We start from the raw sequence: 24,291 nt of genomic DNA, 5'->3' as shown, positions 1-24,291 counted from the left end.
CCAAACTTTAGTGTCAGAACTGCCTCGAAGAATAGATAGTCTCCATCACTTGACTGTTAAGTTGCCCGACTTGTACAAAAGATCATGGCTTAGGACAGATTAGTCTTTCATAGAAAACTGAGTCCATAACTTGACTACCAGTTGGAACACTCCCTGAATTAAATTCATTTACTGTTTCAGTGGACCCTAACTGTACTTCAGACTTTCATTCTCCTAAGTGTTAGTACAGAAAGGAACTCTCTGTGATATGGTGGTGAGATTAACTGGCTCACATGCTGGATATTACATTGGGAATTGTCTGAACATTATATATTAAATGAGAAATTTCTGGATAGCATTTCATTTCTTAAGTTATGATGTTTTATTCTGAGTTACTACAAAATACAACATGAGTCAAATGTGATAATACAATTTTCTTTATTAAAAATAATTTACAGCATCAATAACATATACACAATTTCATTAACTGAACTTTACCTCCAATATATTTCTATACAATACTTAACATTATTGAACTTAAAACTGTTATGCTATTTTGTTGGCTTTAAATAACAATGATTTGTAGTTACTGAAGAGATATATATGGTTTTATAGCCACATATTTTGCATAAAATTGATAAAAACAAACAAAAACAAAACAAAAAAGACCACATCAACACAGTCACAGTCCCTCTTGAAGGGGAAAAAAATCCTATTGAAAAAAGTCAAAGTTCACTTCCTTTCCCTGTTTTTTCCCCAAAATCAAATATAGTATCGTCATCCAATATCTTAGTATCTTCTCACTAGACTCAAAGGCAAAAAAGGAGGCGGTTTTCAACCCCTGAAAAACTGTTAATTTTTCATCCTTTCACTTACCACCAAGAAGGGGAATGCGCACTACACATTGTTATCACATACGCAAATAACTGACTCTGGCTGAGCTCTTAGCTTTACAGCTTTTAGTTCAACACCAGTGAAAATCCAAACAGTCTGGTGAAGAGATGCTGCTGCCTCTCATCCAAGTGCTAATACAGAGACAGAGGTACCTGCTGGAAGCCTTTCCTTTCCTTCATTTGTATGAGCAGCACAACTAAGGCACACAACAGCATGGAACACAAAGTTCTTGAGACTACAATGCTGCTGTTGGTAACTGCGCTACGTTCACAATACTGATTTGCTTTTTTTGTGTTCCTTTCCCAAATATTAGTGATTTTTAGAAATAACACAAAAATACTAAAAATAGTCAATAAAGGAAGTAACACATTAAAAACAGGCATCACATTTTTGCATCATTTGGCTGGAGGCAGAATTACAAAATATACGCATTAAGACATGCGCTTAATTTCCCTCCCCATTTAAAACCGTGCTTATCAAGTCCACTGTTTCTAAGCAAGAGATTAAGAGAACCTTGATTTCATCCTGAAATACAATTTTTATACCATTACCAGACTTGGTGGACTGGAAATATAAATGTTTGATTCATAGCTGTGTTTATCATCTCTCAGACTTTTATGTCCACACCTTTAACTCAGACTACTGACAAGAGTATACCTTCAAAGTAAGACATTTCCCCCCATATATACATCCTGAATTACCATTTTTTCAAAGCATGTACCAGTATTTTAATACTCAACTTTTAAGTTCTCCATTCCTAACTCAGGTTTCCACACAGATGAACACAATGCACAGACAGACACATGGCTTCTACCAGAACACAATATGATTTTAAAGTAGCAAAGAAAACACTTATAAAGAGACTTTGTTTTGTCAAACTCTAGTCCAACTATGTATATATTTGAAAAATATTTAACAGACTGTATGACTAATTAAATGCAAAGTCCTCAGTGCTCTTCACCCACTGGTTTGGGAGTTCCTGAATTTTAGCATAAAACAAGTACTTTTTGTTTTGTGCTATGCACAAAAACAGATCAGATGAAGAAAACATTTAAAAAAATCATTACACCTAACATTTTGCTGCTGTTTAATTTCTTAATTAAAAAGAGGTATAGGACCTTCTAAAACTAATTTCCAACCCTTTTAAAAAGGATTTAAAACACAGACAAAGCATGTGATGTGATGTAAGATATAAATGCAACTAGAAACACATGACATGCAGACAGCAGTGGCTGCCAAGTGTCTTATCCTTATGATCAGTTTTGATTAAAAACAAACAAACCATAATGAAATGGACAGAGTGATGTATCCCACAAGTAAAATAAAGACTCAAATAGCAGTAAGTCAACCTAAAGGACTATCAAAAAGTAACATTAAAGTAACACTTAGGGGTGCATATCCATATAATTTTGGGTAGATAATTTAGAAGTCTAGAAGAAATCTAGAGTTTGATTCAAGTTGTTTTCAGCACTCATAAAAGGAATGTGGAACGTCAGCTGGTGATACCTAATTGAAGTTACAAAATCTAGTCCCAATTAACACACCAGCATTTGGGCTTGCCAGAGTGTCACAGTGGCAAATTATTGAAAAAATTACAGGGCTGTATCATAGGAAATATACCTTTACTAATACATGGTACCATATAATCATCTGTATTTTGCAGTTATTTATCTTCAGACATGGAGTAAACTTTGGCTAGACTGGTCAGAGGGACTGTGATCTGGGGCAGGTTCTATTCCTCAGACATCCTGAGACTAAGGGTAAACCTCACTGACATTACAAACTGGGAACGGCAACTGTGTCCAACTCAACTCCGGAAAGGAATACACTTAAAAATTCATTTATAAATTGGGTAGCCATTTCCACAATTTTAGGGTTTAATCTGGATTCTTGTATTTCAACTTGCTATTCTTAAACCAACAAACAGTAGTCCAATTTTATAGGGCAAAACAAAACAAACAGCTTCAGAAAGGCTACTCATACGAATCTTCAACACAAATTCAAATTCTGTCTTTATTTACAAAATGTTCTGATAAAATATAACCCCCATACTTACAGGTCTCTTCCACAACACACTTCACACGTTGATTTTAGCAATGTTAATAGCACCATTCGTATATTATTTAAAATCAAGATTTCATTTCAGTCACAACATTGATTCATAATCATTTACATCCATGGATGAGATAAACAAGTGTACTGGAATTATCTGCAGCTCCATGGCAAAGGTTCCTGGGTCCAGCACAAAAGGCTTTGCCGTTACCAGTCATGAAAGATACCATGGTGAGTAGATACTATGAGAATTTTCGAGCCACAAAGTTTAATAAGCCTCCATGTTTGTACAAAGTTATCTCCACATCATTTTCAAATGACGCAATCACGCTGAATTCTTTTCCAGTGCTTGTCTTTAAACAAACAGAAAGATGTGTGAGTGTCAGAGCTTCAAAGTGTTACTTGGATAAGAACATTTGTATTCACATCCACTAACTACCTGATTTGTTGCCTCCTTTTCCTGGTTCTAATTTCCTCCATTTTGATTGCCTAAAACCCTTCCACTATTTAAAAACATAAGACCCCTCCCAATGAGCTAAGTAGGAAAATGGGTATTTTGATTTCTAATTCTAAATGACAAGTATCAGACTCTGCACTTCTACAGCATGACTTAGACTTTGCTTCTCTTGTGGAAGTCATCACTCACTATTTACACTTACTATTCCGTAAACGTCCATTACATACAGTGTCACTGTTCTTTCCTTTCTTCCTTAGTCTTATCTAACCCTAAAAGCTGAACTTGCGTTCTCTTTGGAATGGATTATTGCCTGGGTCCAATGTAGATCAAAACAGAAAGAGCTGATTAAACTGAGCCTCAATTCTCCACCAGGCATCTTTTTTCTAGACTACACAACCAGTTTCTTCTACTTTTCTGCAGACAAGGTGAGCTTTATTAATAACACAGATGAACAGGGAAGAGCTACAGCTTACATGCTTACATGCACTGACATTAGCACACAATTAGAAACAATCCTTATTTAAACTTATAAACACCGATTGAGTACAGAGTACACAATTATATATTTTGGAATCTTGGAGATACCTTCATATTTAATGTAATTCCAGGAGAGAGTTCTTCAGGAAATGATAAAGAAAATACTTCTCTACCAGAGAGGCCCAAGGAGTCTGCATTTTCTCCTGGGAGGAACTCAAGCGGAGCTATGCCAATTCCAATCAAATGATCTTTGTGTATTTTTTCATAACTTTCAGCCAAAACAGCCTTTACACCCTGTAACAAATATGCATTTTATTTATTATCATTATAATTATAATTTCTGAGACAGACCTTGGTTTGTAGCCTAAACTGGCTTTGCAGCCTACACTGGCTTCAAACTAATGCAATCTTCCTGCTTTCTGCCCTGGGATGTGCAAGATGTACCATCATGTCTGCTTTATAGTGACTATTTTAAAGGAAAAAAAAATTATCTTTGGGCTTGTATAGTCGTTTTTGATGGACTATACCATTACTGAGATTGGTATCTACATAAACCTTTTATAAACCTTTTACAGACTGTTCTTAAAAGAGAGAGAGAGAGAGAGAGAGAGAGAGAGGGAGGGGGAGAGGGAGAGGGAGAGGGAGAGGGAGAGGGAGAGGGAGAGGGAGAGGGAGAGGGAGAGGGAGAGGGAGAGGGAGAGGGAGAGGGAGAGGGAGAGGGAGAGGGAGAGGGAGAGGGAGAGGGAGAGGGGAAGGAAGGAAGGAAGGAAGGAAGGAAGGAAGGAAGGAAGGAAGGAAGGAAGGAAGGAAGGAAGGAAGGAAGGAAGGACCCTTACAGCTGGGCAGTGATCATGGCACAGTCCTTCAATCCCAGCAGCATCTCAGATCTCTGAGTTCAAGGCTAGCATGGTCTACAGAGAGAGCTCCAGAACAGCCAAGGCTACACAGAGAAATCTTGTCTCAACAAAAATCAAAAAGCAAAACCAAACCTCTTTCATTTTTTTAACCACCAACAGAGCTCCAGGGTTAACACTCTGACTCAAAGTAGAGCTCTGGGGTACTTCGGAGAGGTAGAAGGAGGATAATCTCTATGAGTCCCAGGCCAGCCAGAGCTACACAGAAAGACTCTGTCTTAAGAACAGTAACAATAAAAAGGTAACTGATTTGGCAGACTGATGAACAGGAATTAAGACAGTCCTATCAGCATTAAGGTCTGAGTCATTCAATCTGCAAATTGAACTCAGAGTTTTAAGATTCGGAAGTGTGAGGTCCTGGGAACACTGGAGAACCAATAAGCAGTAAGACCTCTAGCTCTAGCCCTACTTTAAGCAAATGTTTATTCTCTAGAGAAAATGCGCTAGAGCAGTGGTTCTCAACCTGTGGGTCATGACCTCTTTGGGGTTGAATGACCCTTTTACAGGAGTCTCATATCACATATTTATATTATGATCCAAAACAGTAGTGAAATAACAATTATGAAGTAGCAATGAAATACTTTTATAGTTGGGGGGGGGGGGTCCCCACACCATGAGGAACTATATTAAGGGTCGCAGCATTAGGAAGGTTGAGAAGCACTAAACCAAAGGTTCCAACCCTGGTTTCTCCCTTGAAACAAATGCACTGTCTCAGAAGCCTTTTAGGACAGTTCCCTCCTTCACCACGCACTCTTTCCCTCTTTGTTCTTCCAGAATATGAACTGCACAATGTGCTATACACTTGTTCAAGTATTGTATGCTTACCTTGTACTTATACATGAAAAAAATCACTTGTTTTGTTTGAGACAGGGTCTCTACCTAGTCCTAGCTGGCCTAGAATTCACTTTGTAGATCAGGCTAGCCTCAAACTCTCAGAAATCCTCCTGACTCTGCTCCAGAGTGTTGAGATTAAAGGGTTGTGTTACCACTGCCTAGCTCAAGAATAACATTAAAAAACAAACAAACAAACACTTAACCAACTTTCACTTCTTAGGAGTCCAAACGCCCTACTGAGAAAGGAGGACCTACCTGAGGTACACTGGGGTCTTGGGGGGGTGGGGTGGGGGGAAGACAGGGATGACAGATGACCTGCTAACACTAGATTAAAACAGAGATGGTGCTAACCTGTGCCTCCTGTATAAGTTACTGTCTGAAGAAACTGAATAGCCTCATAGAAAATACAAAGAGGTTTCTTACTTGGTCAAGGGGTATGATATTTGGCTACCTGAGTTTCTTGACAGAAGGAAAGTGAAAGGGAGGTATGATAGTTCAAGATAAATATCTTTCTCTTTACTGCTCCCATACAGATTTCCTTACATAAAAAAGATTTGAGGTTTAATTAAATTTGAGAGTAGCAGAATAAAAATAGAAATATATCACCTAAGATCATTGAAAAAAAAAACAAACATAAATGTGAGATCCAAATAAGCATATAAAAAATTTAAATAAACCAAATAAATGTTGAAAAGATGTTACTGAGAAAAGGAGTATTAAAATTCTTTAAGCTTAAGAATATAAAATTTAAAAATCAGTACCAGCAAATAGGGTCCTTTGGCAGCCCAGTCTCTTGAATTTCCTGAACCATATTTTTTCCCTGCTAAAATGATCAGTGGGATACCTTCTTTCTGGTACAGTTCTGCAGCTTCAAATACATCGAGCTGTAGATGAAAACCGAAAGAAAAGTATTGCTACAGAAGCTGATCCAGTGAGCCATGACAGAGGCACTCTGTGTCCATTCTTACCGTCTGTCCTGATGGAAAGTGAACTGTTTTGGGAGCTGGCTTCCCAATAAACTTATTAAAAAGCTTGATGTTTGCAAACGTGCCTCTTGTCATCACAGCATCGTTACCTCTTCGGGCTCCGTAAGAGTTGAACTCCCGAGGAGTAAGGCTACAAAAAAGTTATGACAGTGTTCATGCCAGACAGAAAATCATATCACTGGGTTGTAAGAAAACTATTAAAGGCTGTTGTCCACCTCCCCCAACTTTACAAGATCTCAAGCTAGCTTAAAACTTTAAAAGATTTCATGAGTTTCACTGATCTATCAACTCACACAGTTTCCCCATTAATCTGAAGCAAATCTCAGATCTCACTTTCTTTTTAAAAGGCAACTTAGTATGGAGCTCAGGCTGGTCTCAAACTTGCAATACTCCAGCTCAGCAAGCAGCTACCACATTCAGCAGTTTTAGAGGTCAGAAACTACTGAACAAAAATATCTCAACAATCAAAAACTGATTGTTATCAGCCTCTGGTTTGAACTTTTATACAGAAGTATCAATCTCTGAACTTGTACATTTAAAACAAAATGAAAGAAACTCCCCCTCAACCCACAGGCAGGTTTTCACTGTGTAGCTTGACTGTCCTGGAACTCACTCTGTAGACCAGGTTGGCCTCGAACTCACAGAGACCTGCCTGCCTCTGTCTCCCGAGTGCACCACCACACACTTCAGGATAGAATAATGTAGACCAGTGGTTCTCAATATTCCTAAAGCTGCGACCCTTTAATAGAGTTTTTCATGTTGTGGTGACCCCAACCATAAAATTATTTCGTTGCTATTTTATAATTTTGCTACTGTTATGAAATCATAATGTCAATATCCGTGTTTTCTGATGGTCTTAGGTGACCCCTGTGAAAGGGCCATCTGATCCCCAAGTAGTCTTGACCCACAGGTTGAGAAGTGCTGGTGTAGATTCTGAGATTCATATTTTCGGGAAAATTATTAGACTAGGCCAGCAAGATGGCCTAGCAGGTAAAAGCACTTGCTGCCAAGCCTGACTCCCAGGGTATATGGAATAGAACTGACTTGCATGTTTACACACACACATATATATACATTAAATAAAAATGCAGTAAAAAAAATATTAGGAGAAACTTTGTAATAAAAGCTATACTATGATTCTGTCAAAACACCTCCAATTTTTTTTTTTTTTCCCTCTGAGACAGGGTTTCTCTGTGTAGTTTTGGTGCCTGTCCTGGATCTCGCTCTATAGACCAGGCTGGCCTCGAACTCACAGAGATCCGCCTGCCTCCTGGGTGTTAGGACTAAAGCTTTCATTTTTATAAAGCATTTCAATGAAAAATGTTATCATTTGAATTGCTCAAGCAACACATATAATGTCCAAAAGCTAATCAATACAGCAAACAAGCTTTCGATCCAGCACCAAAACAGTTCTTCAGTGAGAGCAACTCCACATTATTACTAATAGAGACATGAAACAATACCTTCCTAGTTTCAAATTTGTATATCTTTGACTCAGTAGTTAAAACTGCTTGCTGTTCTTACAAAGACCTGAATTCAGTTTCCAGACACATGTCAGGCAGCTCACAGCTACAGCTTACAACTCCAGAGGCAAGGGATTCAAAATATCTTCTTCCTGACTCCACTGGCAATACACAAGTGGTGTGTACACACGTACGTACACACACGTACATACTACATCTTTAAAAAAAGGTATCTGCTATATAATTAGGCTATTCAAATTTGATCCTGTCAGTCATCTTTGATAGCGATACACATCGACCCTACCCTCACTGATATGTATTTTACAGCCCCATGAAGCACACATTTGTTACACTTTTATGATGGGAAGCTGTTTAGAACCAAACGGTCAGGATCCATCTGGTGTGTCAAACTAAGCTTGATTATTGCTTCTAATCAGTTATTTCTTTAGAGTATAAAAGCTTTGTTTGTTTGAATATGGGCTCAATTAAAAATAGTGACTTCAATTTCTAACATTATAAGGAGGGTCATCGGGTGCCACTTAGGTCTTGCTGAAGACAAATGTGCTAACAATGAGATCCCTAAGATAATCTGTAGTTACAGGACCTAGGACTAAGACCTTGAAAAAAGCCTTAGTAACTGAGGAACAAGGTAAAGCACGCCCCTGGGACCACGCACCCCCCCCCCCCACACATACCCTCTGTTTGTCAGGTACTTAGCGGCAGCACTGCTCCTAGCAATACTTCCGGCAGGTGAGATGTGATCTGTGGTGACAGAGTCTCCCAAATACAGTAAGACGTGGGCATTGTCGATAGGCTGGAGGACAGCCGGCTCTTTGGTCTAAGAGGAAGAAATTCACAACACTGAACTTTTTTCTTTTCAATTGTAACAAACTTGAAAAGCTCCAGAAGTTCACTAGTACTTACAAGCTTATCAAAAAATGAAGGGCATCTGATATAAGTAGACTTGACGTCCCACGGAAAGAGCACTGACTCTGGGGCTTCTAAGGAATTCCACCGTTTATTTCCCATCTGCAAATGAAGTTTGGATGAACGGACCGAAATAAAGAATCAGAAGGAGAGACTTTAAAAACATCCACGGTAATAAATAATAATCAGACAAGTGTTGAAAGGAAAAGAAGCCTTATCCATTGAAAAATCATGACATTTTTGAACAGAATACATAGACTTGCTTTAAAACTTTCAACTCACCAAATTTTCAGGAGCAATTTTCAGAGTTAAGTTTCAATGTAAACAAATATAAAGACTTCATAGAGCCACCCCATCCCCAAACTCAAAGACATATATGTGTATACACACACATACACTGCAAAAAATTTAGTATGTAAGGTATGTCATCAATCTTTAGAAATATCACAAAGAAACATCTTTTCCAATGTATCTGTCCCACATTACATGTTAGTCTTGCCTTAAAATAGTTTTTTATTTTTTTTAAACTCCATTTCTCACCAGTTTCTACTGCTCACCTCAATGGTCCACTCAACCAACAGCTTTGACTATTAGACCTGAACTTCTGATTCTACCTTCCTTATCCAACTCTCTCTTTCAAAATAGTAGGCTGAGTCAGTTGGAGAGATGACTCAGAGGTTACGAGCACTGGCTGCCCTTCCAGAGGACCCAGATTCAATTCTAAGCACCCACATGGCAGCTCACAACCATCTGTAACTCAAGTTCCAAGAGTTCTGAGCCCATCTTCTGGCCTTTGCAAGCACCGGGCATACACATGGTGCACAAACATATGCAGGCAAATACTCACACATATAAAAAAGTAAAAAACATCTTTTCAACTTTCTTGTGTAAAATAGTAATGTGAGCCGGACATAGTGTATTCCAGCACTAAAGAAGCTAAGGCAAATTACTGAATTTAATGCCCATCTGGTGTACAAAAAGAGACTGTCTTCAAAAACGAAACAAAATCCCCTCCAACATGCTCCCCAAATTTGTACAACTAACTCTTCTTATCCTAATTCCCTTTTCTCTACATATATTTAGCATAATATGCAATTTACATAATTCTTTTCTTTTTTTGGAGACAGGGTCTTGCTATGTAGTCTTAGATGGATGACCTGTAACTAATTGCCTATACAGAGCAGGATGACCTCAAACTCACAGTGATCCACCTGTCCCTGGTCCAATACTGTGATTAAAGGTGTAATCCCTACACTTGGGAGATAGACGCAGGCTGATCTGTGAGTTAGAGGCCAGCCTGGTCTACAGAGTTAGTTCTAGGACAGATAGGACTATACAAAGAAACCCTGACTTAAAAAACAAAGTATCATTACACCCAGCTTTTTTTGTGAAACAGTCTCATAGTGTGGCCCAGGTTGTCCTAGAACCCATAATGTAGGTGAAACCAGCCTTTCACTTGGGCTTATCCTCCTGCCTCAGCTTCCTATTAGGACTACAGGAATCTGCGTAGCTGACTCCTAATTATTTTTTCTACAATTCACCGCCTCTCTGTGGGAGAAATCTTTCCTTTGTTCAATGATGTACCCAGAAGTATAGTTATCACACAGTAAGGCATTTTCTGAATGTTCAAGTTTATACAGTACTTTGAACATAAAAGTCTGTATAAAATGTATTTGCTTATTTGTGCGCAAAGGCAAGTCTCAAAAAAAAAAAAAGGTGAAAAGACACTGCTCCCTGTTCTATGGAGGTAATGCAATGACCAGGATTTTAGTGACAGCAAGTGTCCATTATTTGCTCTTACTTACTTTGATTTTTGAACTATTTGAATGGGAATGATAAACATTTAGTAACTCAAAATCCATTAGCATATTCTAGGCCTTTCTTTTCATAATTAGCAATTCCAGATATAAAATAGCATTCAAAACTATGAATTTACCAGAGATATTTGCACATCTATGCTTACTGAAACAATAGTAGCCTGTTTATAGAACCAGCCTAGATGACCATCAGCAGATGAAGAAAATATGTTTTATGTAACAGTGTTTCTTTTTATTCCGGCACTAAAAAAAACTGTTAATTGTGGGGAAAATGGATGGACTGGTGATTACCATTTTAAGTGAAATAAGCCAGGCTCAGAAACGTAACTATCAGATTTCTCTCTTACATGTAGAATCTAAATTCAAATATAATAGTAGAAAGAGGACTATGTGGAAGAGGTGAATAAGAGATGGTAATATGAGTAAAAATAAAGATAAATATCACATACGTGGAAGACAGATTTGTGTGTGTGTGTGTGTGTGTGTATGTGAGAGAGAGAGAGAGAGAGAGAGAGAGAGAGAGAGAGAGAGAGAGAGATCGACATTTTAAGAAAATGGAACTAAAGACCATTATTTTAAGAAAAATAATCCAGATTCAGAAATATAAATATTGCATATTTTTCTCGGGTGGAATCTAGATTTCAAAATAAAATATCTATGCCAAATGCATGACATTCAGCCTAGTTGAGGGGTTCATCAGATAGAAGAACATGTTATATGTCCATGTTTAAAGCTCTAAAAGAGAAGGCAGAGGTAAGAGTAGGGAAATGGATTAGTGGGTAAATCACTCGACACTGTTCCTGAGTTTGGATCCTCAGGAGCCATGTAAAGCAGGACACAGGCTGCAATCCCATCAGTCTTACAGGTAAAATGGGAGATAGAGACAAGAGAACCCTTATCTTGTGGGCCAGCCAGGCTGGCAGAGGCAGTGGCAAACCAAGGGCTCTTCTCCACCATGGTAGAAGGCGAGGACTAACATCCAGGGTTGTTCTCTGACCTCCACACACGCCATGGCACACACAGGCCCCCATTCATACCCATGAACTAATCACCACTCCCATGCAAAGATTTTAAACTGTCTGCGAATGGGAAGGAGACCAGCAGGAGACAGTGGGCACCAGAGAGGAGTGAGAAATGAGTAAAGTACAATGATACAAACGTGAAACTGTCAGAAAGAACGTCGCCCCCTTAAGAAGCAGAGTCTTAGAATTGGGAGCTCCTCTGCCTTTGTCTCCTGAGTGCTGGGATTAAAGGCCTGTGCCACTGTCACTTTTTTTAATGTTTTTACACAGACAAACAGACTTTAAAAAAACAAAACAAAACAAAACTCAGCCATAAAAAAATGTATATTCAAAATTATCATTTTTGCTGGGCGGTGGTGGTGGTGCACACCTTTAATCCCAGCACTCAGGAGGCAGAGGCATGCAGATCTCTGTGAGTTCAAGGCCAGCCTGGTCTACAAAGCAGCAAGTTCCAGGACAAGCTCCAAAGCTACATAGCAAAATCCTGTCCCCAATAAATAAATAAATAAACAAATGAAATTTAGCATTCTGTTTAGAAAACAAAGACACGGGGCTCATGCCTATAATCCCAGCACTGAGAAGGCTGAGGATTGCTTAGTTCACCGGGCAGCATGGGCTATAAGGAGTGAGTTCCCAGCCAGTATGAGTTAGTGGGACCTTACTTCAAAATAAAGAACAAAACTAAAAACAAACAAAGCCCACAAGACTCTTACCTCTACCTTCTCTTTCAGAGCTTTAAACATGGACAAGACAACGTGTTCTTCTTCTATCTGATGAACTTCTTCTCGACTAGGCCAAATGTCATGCAGGTAAATTTCCTTGCCCGTAGAGTCAGTACCTGCTCAAGATTTTAACATGGTGTTCAGTACACATATTAAAACAACACAAAACCAACATCTCAAAGTATTACTATTTTTCAAAGACAAGTCACAGAAGTCAAGTAACTGATTTTTTTCTTTCGTTCTTTTGTTTATCAAGACAGGGTTTCTCTTGTAGTTTTGGTGCCTGTTTCTCGCTCTGTAGACCAGGCTGGCCTGGAACTCAGAGATCTGCCTGGCTCTGCCTCCCGAGGGCTGAGATTAAATGTGTGTGCCACCACCGCCGCCTGGCCCAAGTAACTGATTCAACAACAGGGTTAAGTATCGAGAACTAATGACATGTACAGCTATGTTCTTCACATTAGCACATGTACTGGTAACAGAGGAATGGATGGTGTAAAAAAGTAACAAGTACTGAATGTTTTCTTTCATAGCAGGAATCTACTTTTAATAACTTCTGGGAGGAAGTACGCACAGTATACATATGAACACACAGATAATCCATAGGAAAACACACCTAAAGGCTCTGTCTGGAAATCTATATTCACGGTGCCTGCTATGGCATAAGCCACCACTAAGGGTGGAGAGGCAAGGTAATTGGCACGGACACAATCACAAAGTCGACCTTCAAAATTTTTGTTTCCAGATAAAACTCCACAGGTAACCAAATCACCCTGAGGGGAAAAACAAATATATTTGATTCAAGAGCTTATATACACTCACACAATTATAAAGTCTGTCTGTTGTATAGTTCTGAGAGCCAGACAACCAAAACGGTATCACTAAGTTTTAAGTTCACAACTACAAATCTTATAAACTTTAATGGTTCCTGATATTACTAAAGTATTATTTTAAAAATGAAGAAGTAATTCTTTGTATCATTTTAAGACCCACAAGTTACTCATCCCAAGAGTTGCAAATATAAATTATCAATCAAAATACAAACTGATGTACACTTTTGGTAATTTACTAACAAGATATAGTTAAAACAAGTTGGGGCAAGTCTCAAAGAAGCTAGCATCCCTGCTCTTAAATGTGTCTTTTTTGTTTGTTTGTTTGTTTGTTTTTTAAACCAGCACCTCTTTCTTAAACTTGGTGCTTAAGCAGGCATTAGAGTATCTTTATTAAAAAACAAACAACAATTTAAATTTAAAAAAGCACCTAGATATGCTAATCCACATTTTACCTGTTTTACTGCATTTAAAACGGCTTCTGATAAAGGTGCTGTATTTCCCACACATGTTGAGCATCCATAGCCAACTATTTCAAATCTGCATTTAAAAAAGTAAAACATGACTGGAGAGCACATCATATTTGTAAAGGACAAATTTTATCTCCTCTTTTCTGTTACTATGGTAAGATTATTCAAAATACGATTTGCAGCATAATAATTAACCATCAACACATTAATTTCACAACATTTTGACCATCCAAGCCTCACTGTTCTATGTTCTTTGTACTGAATGCAAATCTTAGAAGAGCCCATGTATCTAGAGTATTTGTACCAGATCAAAAGTATTCATCACACAATACCAGACAGCTCCTCTGCTGTAACTACAACTATAATGTAAGTACTTAAAAATCATGTTGTGTTTCCACTCAAAAGGCATCTTTAAAACTCTACAGTATCAAGATGACCTCACTGTAACATGTTCATCAAAGGCCCCAAAACTTTACTCCAGTAGAAGTAAATTATTCAACTCTGAACCAAGTATACCTAAAAAGAATACGTGACTGTAATTCTAATATAAGATTACAAACAATCCTCTAAGTTACTTTAGCTGCTGTTCTAAAAGCAAAATAAGAAAGCTAAATTTATGAGGCTTTAAAAAGGACTGACAATTTATGTAAGAATATTATGTTCCAAAATTAGACTATCGTTAATTTCTTTAACTATGGAAGAAACATAAAAATCAAGTTTCTCTTAAGGTTCACAGACAAATTAACCCATATATTGTAGACCCAGTAACTTTGCAAAATCTGAATTAAGACAATCTGTTCAATTTTTAAAATTTTTTTTTTTTTGAGACAGGGTTTCTGTGTAGCCCTGGCTGTCCTGGAACTCGACCTATTGACCAGGCTATCCTTGAAATCACAGAGAACCACCTGCCTCTGCCTCCTGAGTGCCACCACCGCCTGGAGAAATCTGTTCAATTAAATCAATGCAATCTGTATTATTTCACTCTTCAGAAGTGCACATGACTCACGAGAATTAGGTATTCCTTCACACCACTCTAACAGTACTCCTGGTTGTGGGTTGGTTTCCCCTATCCTGAAGCTACAGACCATGTGCCTGACTTCCAAGTGCCCTTCTCGTGAAATCTTCCCCATGAGCATCTGAGTGGTAGGCAGGGGACTGTGTGACAAGGGCCAAGGAACAAGTTAGGGCTCGAGCAGGCCCAAGCATGGCAAACACGGCACCAAGAGGTTTTACCTTTCACCTTTCCTTCTCTCCCTTGCTAAAAACCGTTAGATTACATCCCTAAAGCTCGCCCCTAAGGTCCATTTCCTTATATGGCCACCGACTCATTCCTACACGTCAAAATTCATTATTTGTCTCACCTATCTAATCAGGGTTTACCAACTCACCTTAGCAGTGACTCCCCCTTCTCCTGAAAACCCCACCCTTGCACACCGCTTGCTTCCCGCTGCTTGCTGTCTGCCTTCACAGTCCCCCAACACACACACCATTTGCCCCTCCAGGCAATCAATCTCCACTCTGCGAGAACTCCGTGTCTGGGTGTGTCCTGTGCCGACTCAAGGGGGCCATTCTCTCTTACAACAAGTAATATTTTTTGTCTTTATCATCTTTAACAATAGATTTAATACCTGCTAAATACCAACAGTAAATGTCACTTACCCTAGCTTGCTAAGATAGGGTAACACTCCACTTGAACTGAGGTAATGTGTAACCATCCCACTGCCTGGAGATAAACTTGTTCTTATATAAGGTTTAACTCGCAAACCAGTTTCAACAGCCTTCTTAGCCAAAAGGCCTGTAAAATCAACAAACAATGACTATAACAAATGTACCTTTCCCTCCTTCACATTAGAATAAAAGGCAAGAAAAGGGTGTGCTTAATAACAGACTACAATTTACAGCAAAAAGTCAAACTCACAAACTTTCTATCATTATTACTGTGCATTTTACTCTACTGATGCAGTTCACTGAAGCCATATTGAAATTTTTGGTAGATAAAGTAGTCATCACACTGCAAATTATTAGGGGATAGGCTGACACTATGGCATCGCACAAAAAGAAAAAAAGAATATTCACATTGACTGAAGCATAAATGAAATAACCATAGTAAACCAAGAGCAATTTAACATCAATTATACATAGTTTTACAGACATCAAGAACTGCTACAGTGTATACAAACAGACATTACTTGTTAATGATCCCTCACTTGCATAACTTTAAGTGGGATCTAATATACTGTGATATTATGTAAACTGGTGGGAAAAAGTCCAAACAATACCTGCCGATTAGCAGTACTTCTAAATTTACTGAAGACAGATACAATTTAAAATTAAGAGATATGTAAACTACAGTTGTTTGTTTTTTTTTAAAAAGCTACCTTCTATGTAATAAAAATACTATAAATGAAACTCAAGGTCCTAACAACTTAATTAAAAATTTCAGTGCCTCTCAATATGGAACACAAACATGGATACATTCATCTAAGGAAGAGAAATGAATATAATAGGAAAGCAAACAGCAATTTACATGACAGAATATACAATATACGGTCATAAATACCAACCTACCTGCAGCAAGCATGACAGATGGATTGCAATTATTGGTACAACTGATAACTGCAGCAATGACCACAGATCCATGGGACAGCTTATACTCACTTCCATCATAATGAATAGAGACAGTATCACTTTGTTTTTCTGCTGCAACTTGAAAACCTTTAAATCCAACCTATAAATTTGCATGTAAATATTACAGACTTTGTAGAGGAAAGACTGATAGAAAAACACAGCTTAGACTGATCAGGATACCTCATCATTTAACAGTTGACGTGCTACCGTGACACAGAAGGTCTACACCATTCAGAAGTGCAATCCATCTAAAACACGATTTGAATAGTTACTAGAGGAGTCTACTGGTGTTCAGAAGCAGCACTTTCATATATTAAGTGACTGCACCAACCTCCCAGAATCCTCCTAACTCAGATGTTCCCTAGTCACTGACAGAAATTCTCAAAGCATGGTAAACTCTTCCTATTCTCAAGAGCTGCACAAATGGCCCCAGTGTGAGTGCAGAAGAGATGAACAAAATCTGCTACGTTAGTAAGTGCTGAAGGTGCAATTCATCAGAGACCTTTCTTCTAAATGAGTTTCATATTTTCCAAATAAAAAGTAAAGAAACTATAAAACAAGGTTTGGTAGACAAGGCCAACTCTGACTTTTCCTAATAAAGCAGAGAAAGTAACAAGACTAAAGCCATTAACTTTAAGACAAAAAAAATAGAAACCCCCCAAGCCAAGGTTATTCAGTTTTTGTTGTTGTTTTTGTCCCATTTTATGAGAATAATTCCACAGTCTGTATTGATGCTGCTCAATAAAATGTCCTTCACTAATGTAGCTGCTTAGTCTCTGCTGTCAGATCCAAGAGCAGGCCACATGGAGCTGATTAACACTTGGAAGGGGACCACTGAGACTAAGAAACTTAATTTTATTAACTTTTGATTACTTTCAATAGATAGAACCCAAACTCTGGCCTCAGAGTAGAGCTGAGGAATAAGCTCAGCAAATGACTAAAAGGAGGCTGTGAGCATGCCATAATGTATTGGGGGCTGGGGGAAGCACACTGAATTTACGGAACAATCCCAAACCCTGACGGTACTTTACTACTTAACACACAGCATGAAAGTAACAGTAAAGTAATTTACCTTTTCATTTAAGCAAGCCTGAAAATCACTTTTCATATCTGTTATAGCAACTCTATCCTGAGGCCTTTTTGGACCACTGACAGATGCAACTATTGAATTCAGATTAATTTGTATCACCTAGGAAAACAATGGAGGGAGAAGAAATGAGAATTTCTAAGCAGAGATACAAAAGAGATTTTTTTTAAAAAGAAGAATGAGTACATTTACATTTATTAACACAGCATATAAAAATCATAGTTCCTCAAATGGTTTTTTTTTTTTTTTTCCCCCTATAGATATAAATACTGTCAAAGGGGCTGGGGATGCAGTTCAGTTGCTGGAGGGATTGCCTAGCATACGTGGAGTCCTGGATTCCACCCTGAGCACCACACAAGATCAGACTTGATGGTGCACTGCCTGTAATCCTAGCACTCCAAAGGCAGAGACAGGATGATCCGGAAGTTCAAAGTCATCCTCAACTATATAGTGAACCAGCCTGGGCTACATAAGACTGTCCTAAAACAAAAACAAAACTACTGCCCCAACAGATGCCTGCACAATAATGAAGTAGAAGCTCTGCTAATCATCAACTCTTTGCTTCTGAGTTGTAATTCCACCCAGGCCTTCCTCTGAGATCACAAAGTTAATGGTAAGTAAACATTTCATCCCAGTCACCTCACATGTGATGTATGGTCAATAGAAAAAGGTTTTCTTTCTCTTTCTGGTTCTAGAGGATCTTGCTGAGTAGGTTCCTACGACTAGTTGGAAAGTTGAAAAGTCATTATTTTTATTAAAATCTCAGTTCCCAATTGGCAATTTCTTTCTCCACTAGTTCTCATTTCTTTTATGCCTTTTATTTTGTATGGTTAGATAGAACACATTTGAAACTTCCTCTTTCATTACAGCCTCACCACTGCTTATTCTGACTGATCCTACTTTGATTAAATGGATTTAACTGATTCTAGTCTTTGATCTGAATAAACATTGAAGGAATTCTTTTTTAAAGATTTGGGTTTAATTTATATGTATGACTATTTGCCTGCATTGTATATATGTGAACAACATGTGTGTCTGGTACCTGCAGAGGCCAGTAGAGTGTCAGATACCCTGGAACTGGAGTTACAGTTATGAGACATCATATGGCTGCTGGGAACCCACTTGGGTCCTCTGTGAGGGCAGCAAATGCTTTTATCCACTAAGTCATCTCTCTAGCCCCAAGAAGTTTCTTTTGAAATCAACATCTTGATGGATTTTAGCTTTATTCCCAACTACTGTCAGAGTTTACATAGTGGAGCTTATTTATTTTATTTTTAAAGCATGTAGCCCAGGCTGGCCTTGAACTATGTAGCCCAAACTGGCTTTGAACTTACAACCCCCTGCTACTGCTTCCATAGTCCTAGGATTCCAAGTGTGAACCAGTATCCCTGGTACAGCCAGGTTTTTTTGAAAATTTGTTTGAGGTCTCATGTTGTGTTGACTTCAGCTCTACATTGTACGCTTAGGATGGATTGAACTTTTGAGTCTCCTGTCTCCTCTCGGCATGGGTGATATGCATTGGAGACTGAGCCCAGGACTTCATGCAGGGTAAGTCAGCACTCCAGCAGCTGAGCTGCATCCTGCCTTTGGCTAGGCAATCAATTCAATTGTACTCTTCCAGTCATTTTTCAAAATCGGATAAAAATCAAGGGGAAAGAAAATGGTAAAATGAGTTAAAAGACTTTCCCAGAATCTTGAAAATTTGATGTCTAAGTCTTCTACTCTGGCTTTCCAGACTGTTCTGAAAAAGCCAGCTGTAGTGGCTTATACCTGTAATCCCAACATTCAAGAGACAGAGGTAGCAGGACAGCCTCAAACTAGAGATCAGCCTGGGCAATCAGTGAGTTCTAGGTCAGTCCAGAGGAGACCTGACTATAAACAAACAACTCTCCCACACACATTCTCATAAGCTGTCCCCCACCCCATATGTCTCCATCTGTCTCCCTGTCTAAGTTCTACAAACTAGGAATATATATGAAAACAAAGTTCCTGCCTTGAAGGAACTTAATGTGTTCTAGTTAGGGGAAAGACAGGTATGTGAGTAGTCAAAGCAGTAAAATATATGAGATAGGAACATGCTAGGAAGAAACAAAGCTGGGCTAAAAAGACCCCCATGGGGGCGGGAAACAATATGTCAAATTGTTCTACATCCTAGGTGGACTGTCCTAGAAAATAATTTTATTAAAATTAACTTTCCTGAATGTGAATTTTACTTATGGTACCAAAAATATCCAATGGATAAGAGTTGTAAGTATCTTTAATATTTAAGACCATATAACAAAAAAGTGCAAAATAGTCATAGACTGGCAGCTGGAGAGATAGCCTGGTAGTTAAGAGCATACAGTGCTCTTTTACAGGCCCCAAGTTCTGTTCCCAGCACCCACGTGACTCTAGCTCCAGGGGATCTTCTGGCCCCTGTGGGTACCTGCACTCATGTGTCTACTTTACCCCCATAATTAAATATAAATCAAAATGGTAGATTTCACAAAATGTTACAAAATTAACTACCACCAGAATCTATGTAAATGTCATCATAAAATCAAAATAATGGCCTTTCTTTTTTTTCTTTTGGTTTTTCTATGAAACAGTTCTCGCTGTCCTGGAACTCACTCAGTAGACCATGCTGGCCTCAAACTCACAGAGATCCGCCTGCCTCTGCCTCCCGAGTGCTGGGACTAAAGGCGTGCGCCACCACTGCCCAGGGGCTCTTCTTATTAGCAGCTCCCACATTTGTCCAACTGTTTTACAACCATCTTTCTTATTTCTACTAAATGAGTTACTTGCATATACCTGAGAATATTCAGGTTCTGAAGAATTCTCATCATTCCGAAACAATTTCACAGCTTTAAGGTATTTTTCCATTGACTCAAGTTTGGTTTTGTTAAAACCTAAAAGACAACAGCAAAATAAAATGCAGTCAAAAATTCTGAAATCCTGAAGAAGAGATGTGAGACTACAGTGGTGAGCAAGAGCTAAGTATCACTCACATGTTTATGTAAGCTTGTCTTTTGCTGTACTTACCCTTGACAGGCTACAACTTCCAGAGTCCAGACTGCATGAGGAAACCACCTGGGCACACCACACTGACATATATGAATGGATGTGCTGACAACCCTCCCAGAGCCCACAGCTGACATTCACGCAGGTCAAGTCTTCAGGATTCCAGACCCTAGCTTGTGAATTGGGCAGTTGAGGCCCTAGACACAAAGCAGCAACAAGTTCTTCCTGCTGTGCCATCTGAAATCCTTGACCCACTGAAACCACGAGGCAATAAATGACTATTGCTAGGTTTGCTTTTGACTGGCCAGGACCTCTCAATGTAAGACAAGTGCTCTACCAGAGCCAAACGTCCCTACCACTGTTTTGTAAGCCACTAAATTTTAGGCTAGGTCCAATAAGACAGTTCCACTCAGACAAAGGTTAATGGAGAAATGCTCACAAGGAACACACCTAAGATCAGGGGACCATCTTCTCAAAAAGTACTGTTTCTTTTCATAAATGCTCTCCCATCAAATCCTGATGAAAAGGTTTTGCACTTTACAGAAAACACTCATATAAAAACCCTTGTCAATTTGCTGTTTGATTCACTCACTGTATCACTTTGAAGGTGGTTTCTATAGTGATCAGAGTGATCAAAGACCGTAGCCAATCAATCGATACAAAGATCTTGAACCTGGAACCCTATTCTACCAAGTATAGGTAGAAAGGTCATCCTTAGTGGGGAAAAAGTGAATTGAGTATCAGTGGTTTAAGTAATTCCTTTCACATGTTGTCAGTGGATCACAAGGGACTAGGGTTTGAGGACCTTTTAGAGACATCTATTAAGAGTTGAGAGTTACTACTTCAAAATACTACAATTTCATAAATATGCATTAGCATTCATTTGTTATAAATACGGTCAAGCAGCTACAGTGGAAACACAATCATTTTATAGTCTCTTACCTGTATGTTCTAAATGCCGTAGTGTCACATTGTCAACAGGGAAAAAGCTGAGGAGAGCACCATATTCTGGACACATGTTTGCTATGGTAGTTCGATCAACAATAGACAACTGTGAAACTCCACTTCCAAAAAACTCAACAAACTTTCCAGCCACTCCTACCTGCCTGAGGTGCTTTTAGAGATACGAGAAATAACACAGTATCAGCAATGATACAATCAGCATGGATTTCTAACCAATACCAGTGAGTGGTAAGTCTTTTATCATATGGAACACTCATTTTGATTTTACTGGTATTTCAGGATAAACAGTAAATAGAAGAGTGGTCTGTGTTAATTAGGGTTTTAAAAAAAAAGGCGTGGTGGCACACCACACCTTTGGAGACAGATGAGGGGGATCTCTACAACAACCAGAGCTACATGGTGAAACACTGCTTCAAAACAAACAAATCCCTGAATGCTCAGGAAAATAATCTTCGTATTAAGGTCTCTGAAATCGGAGACTATCTTTTTTCTTCCTAACAGCACATGAAACAATGGTGTTCTAACCACTGTCAGCATCCTGTAAGTTTATGAAATACTAATATACTCATGAGACACCACATAGTGAACTTAAATTATATGCTACTATACAAAATTCTTCAAATGATTAGTATTGGCTCAAATATTTACAGCAACATTATTATAGGTAAATTCATTTTGGTCGTATTTAATATGTAGTTTAAAACTGAATTCCTCCAAAAATTATTTTTCATTACTACCAAGTAACAACATCTAATCTTTGTTTTTATTATTATTATTTTTTTTTTTACTTTATATGTATGGATGTTTTTGCCTACATGCATGTTTATGAACCATATTCATACCCACTGACTGTAGAAACCAGAAGAGAGTGTTGGATCTCCTGTAACTGGACTCTAGGCCCCGATCTTAGTTTTTAAAGATAAAAAGAAAAATAGGGGAGCTGAAGAAATGGCTCAGTGGTTAAGAGCACATACTTTTCTCTTCCAGAAGATCTGAATCAGCTCCCAGCACCCATGTTAGGTGGTTCACAGTGGCCTTTTAACTACAACTCCAGAGGACCCGACACCCTTTCCTGGCCAGTGTGGGCACTGCATTCATGTACACACGGATACAGACATATACATAATTAATTATAACACAAAAAATAAAATCTTTGAAAAAGAAAAGACAATTAGGTTAAATGCTGCCATCACCAAAATAATGGAGTGCCACAATATGTACTTGGAAAAATATGGTTAATTCTATAAAGACCATAAAAAGAACAAGACCTCAACAGAGAAATAATATATCCAATAAATACACATAACAGATAAAAATTCTCTCACAATAAGTTGTCAATCACACAAACAGTAATACTGTCAAGCAAAAACGGCCAGAAGGATCTGAAAGTAGCATGTTTTTAGAACCTCTGAGGAACTAGTTTCTTTAAAAAACAAAGTAGAACATTTCTGTTTCTTTAGGAATAAACTGTGCACTTCTCAATTGAGGGAAAAAGAATCATCATTACTACCGAAAAGGTGGCACTACTGCTTTTCCTTCTGGAGTATCCAAAGTCATCACACCAATAATTTAACCAAAATTGCTAAGGAGAAGCAACCTACACTTTAATTATGTGTGATGCATGTTTCAAGTGCAACCATTTTTTTTTTTTTGTTTTGTTTTTTTTTTTCAAGACAGGGTTTATTTGTGTAGCTTTGCGCCTTTCCTGGAACTCACTCTGTAGACCAGACCAGTCTTGAACTCACAGAGATCTGCCTGCCTCTGCCTCCCAAGTGCTGGGATTAAAGGTGTGCACCACCACCACTGCCCAGCTCTCAAATGCAACCATTTTTTAAATGGAACTTAAAGTTACTGACAACTAGACAAGTTAGATTGCAATATTACAACTTCTTATCCACTAAATTAAACATATGCAGCCAGTACTACCTCAAAGTAATGTTAAAACAGACAATGGAGAAGTCTGACACTATCCCATTTCTACCACTGAATGTTTCAAAGCATTACCTAGTAATGTTTTTGTTGTTTGGTTTTTTTCATAAAGAAAAAATTGGGGAGGAGGATTAACTGGCTCAGGGTGTTAAGGTACTTGCCACCTTGAGATCCACAGGGCAGAAGAAAACCAACATCTGAAAGTTGTCTTCTGACCTCCACATGTAAGTCACAGCACCCACAGGCTGCCACACACACACACACACACACACACACACACACACACACACACACACACACACACACAATAAATAAGTATAATAAAAATGCTTTTTTAAAGCTGGGGGCAGGGACTGGAGAAACAGCACAGTTGGTAAAGTGGTAAAACTCTTGGCCTTGTAAGCACAGGGCTTCAGCTTGATAGCTAGAACCCTAGTTCAAAAAGTCAGGCACAGTAGCATGTGCTGTGCCCTAGTGCTGGAAAGCCAGACACGTGGATCCCTAGCCCACACAACCTACTTGGAGAGGTCCAAGCCCAGGCCAATGAGAGATTCTGTCTCAAAACAAAGGCACCAAGAGAAAAATAATGGGTGTTGCCTCCACCTGCACTTGCAGAGAGAATATGGACACAGATACATGCATACAAAAATTACTTTTTGGGGGGTGGCCTCTTATTTTATGATCCTCCTGTCTCAGCCTCTTGAGTCCTGGGATTATAGGCATGTGCCACCACACCTGGCTTTTTCATCAAATATGTTAAGTATCACATTTTGTTGTTGTTTGTTTTGTGAGACAGGGTCTCTCTATGTAGTCCTAATTGTTCTGGAACTTGCTGTATTGAGC

At 38.6% G+C, this 24,291-nt stretch overlaps 1 protein-coding gene across 1 annotated transcript in view; it reads right to left on the bottom strand.

Moving 5' to 3' along the window:
- Positions 1-400: 400 nt before the first annotated feature.
- Positions 401-24,291, bottom strand: part of Ireb2 (iron responsive element binding protein 2) — a 46,822-nt gene continuing 22,931 nt past the window's right edge. Inside the window, exons 9-22 of the mRNA XM_006971573.4 lie at positions 21,499-21,670; positions 20,347-20,444; positions 17,542-17,658; positions 16,410-16,569; positions 15,501-15,636; positions 13,827-13,911; positions 13,158-13,314; positions 12,536-12,660; positions 8,981-9,085; positions 8,752-8,894; positions 6,576-6,723; positions 6,369-6,491; positions 3,968-4,153; positions 401-3,278 (exon numbers count right to left, since the gene is read on the bottom strand). Of these exons, the coding sequence (XP_006971635.1) occupies positions 3,168-3,278; positions 3,968-4,153; positions 6,369-6,491; positions 6,576-6,723; positions 8,752-8,894; positions 8,981-9,085; positions 12,536-12,660; positions 13,158-13,314; positions 13,827-13,911; positions 15,501-15,636; positions 16,410-16,569; positions 17,542-17,658; positions 20,347-20,444; positions 21,499-21,670 (1,866 nt within the window). The 3' untranslated portion in view covers positions 401-3,167. The remainder of the gene's footprint in view (positions 3,279-3,967; positions 4,154-6,368; positions 6,492-6,575; positions 6,724-8,751; positions 8,895-8,980; positions 9,086-12,535; positions 12,661-13,157; positions 13,315-13,826; positions 13,912-15,500; positions 15,637-16,409; positions 16,570-17,541; positions 17,659-20,346; positions 20,445-21,498; positions 21,671-24,291) is intronic.

The sequence above is a fragment of the Peromyscus maniculatus genome, chromosome 7 (genome assembly GCF_049852395.1).
Source record: "Peromyscus maniculatus bairdii isolate BWxNUB_F1_BW_parent chromosome 7, HU_Pman_BW_mat_3.1, whole genome shotgun sequence".
Classification (NCBI taxonomy): Eukaryota; Metazoa; Chordata; class Mammalia; order Rodentia; family Cricetidae; genus Peromyscus; species Peromyscus maniculatus.
This window is presented reverse-complemented; position numbering and strand designations above follow the sequence as displayed.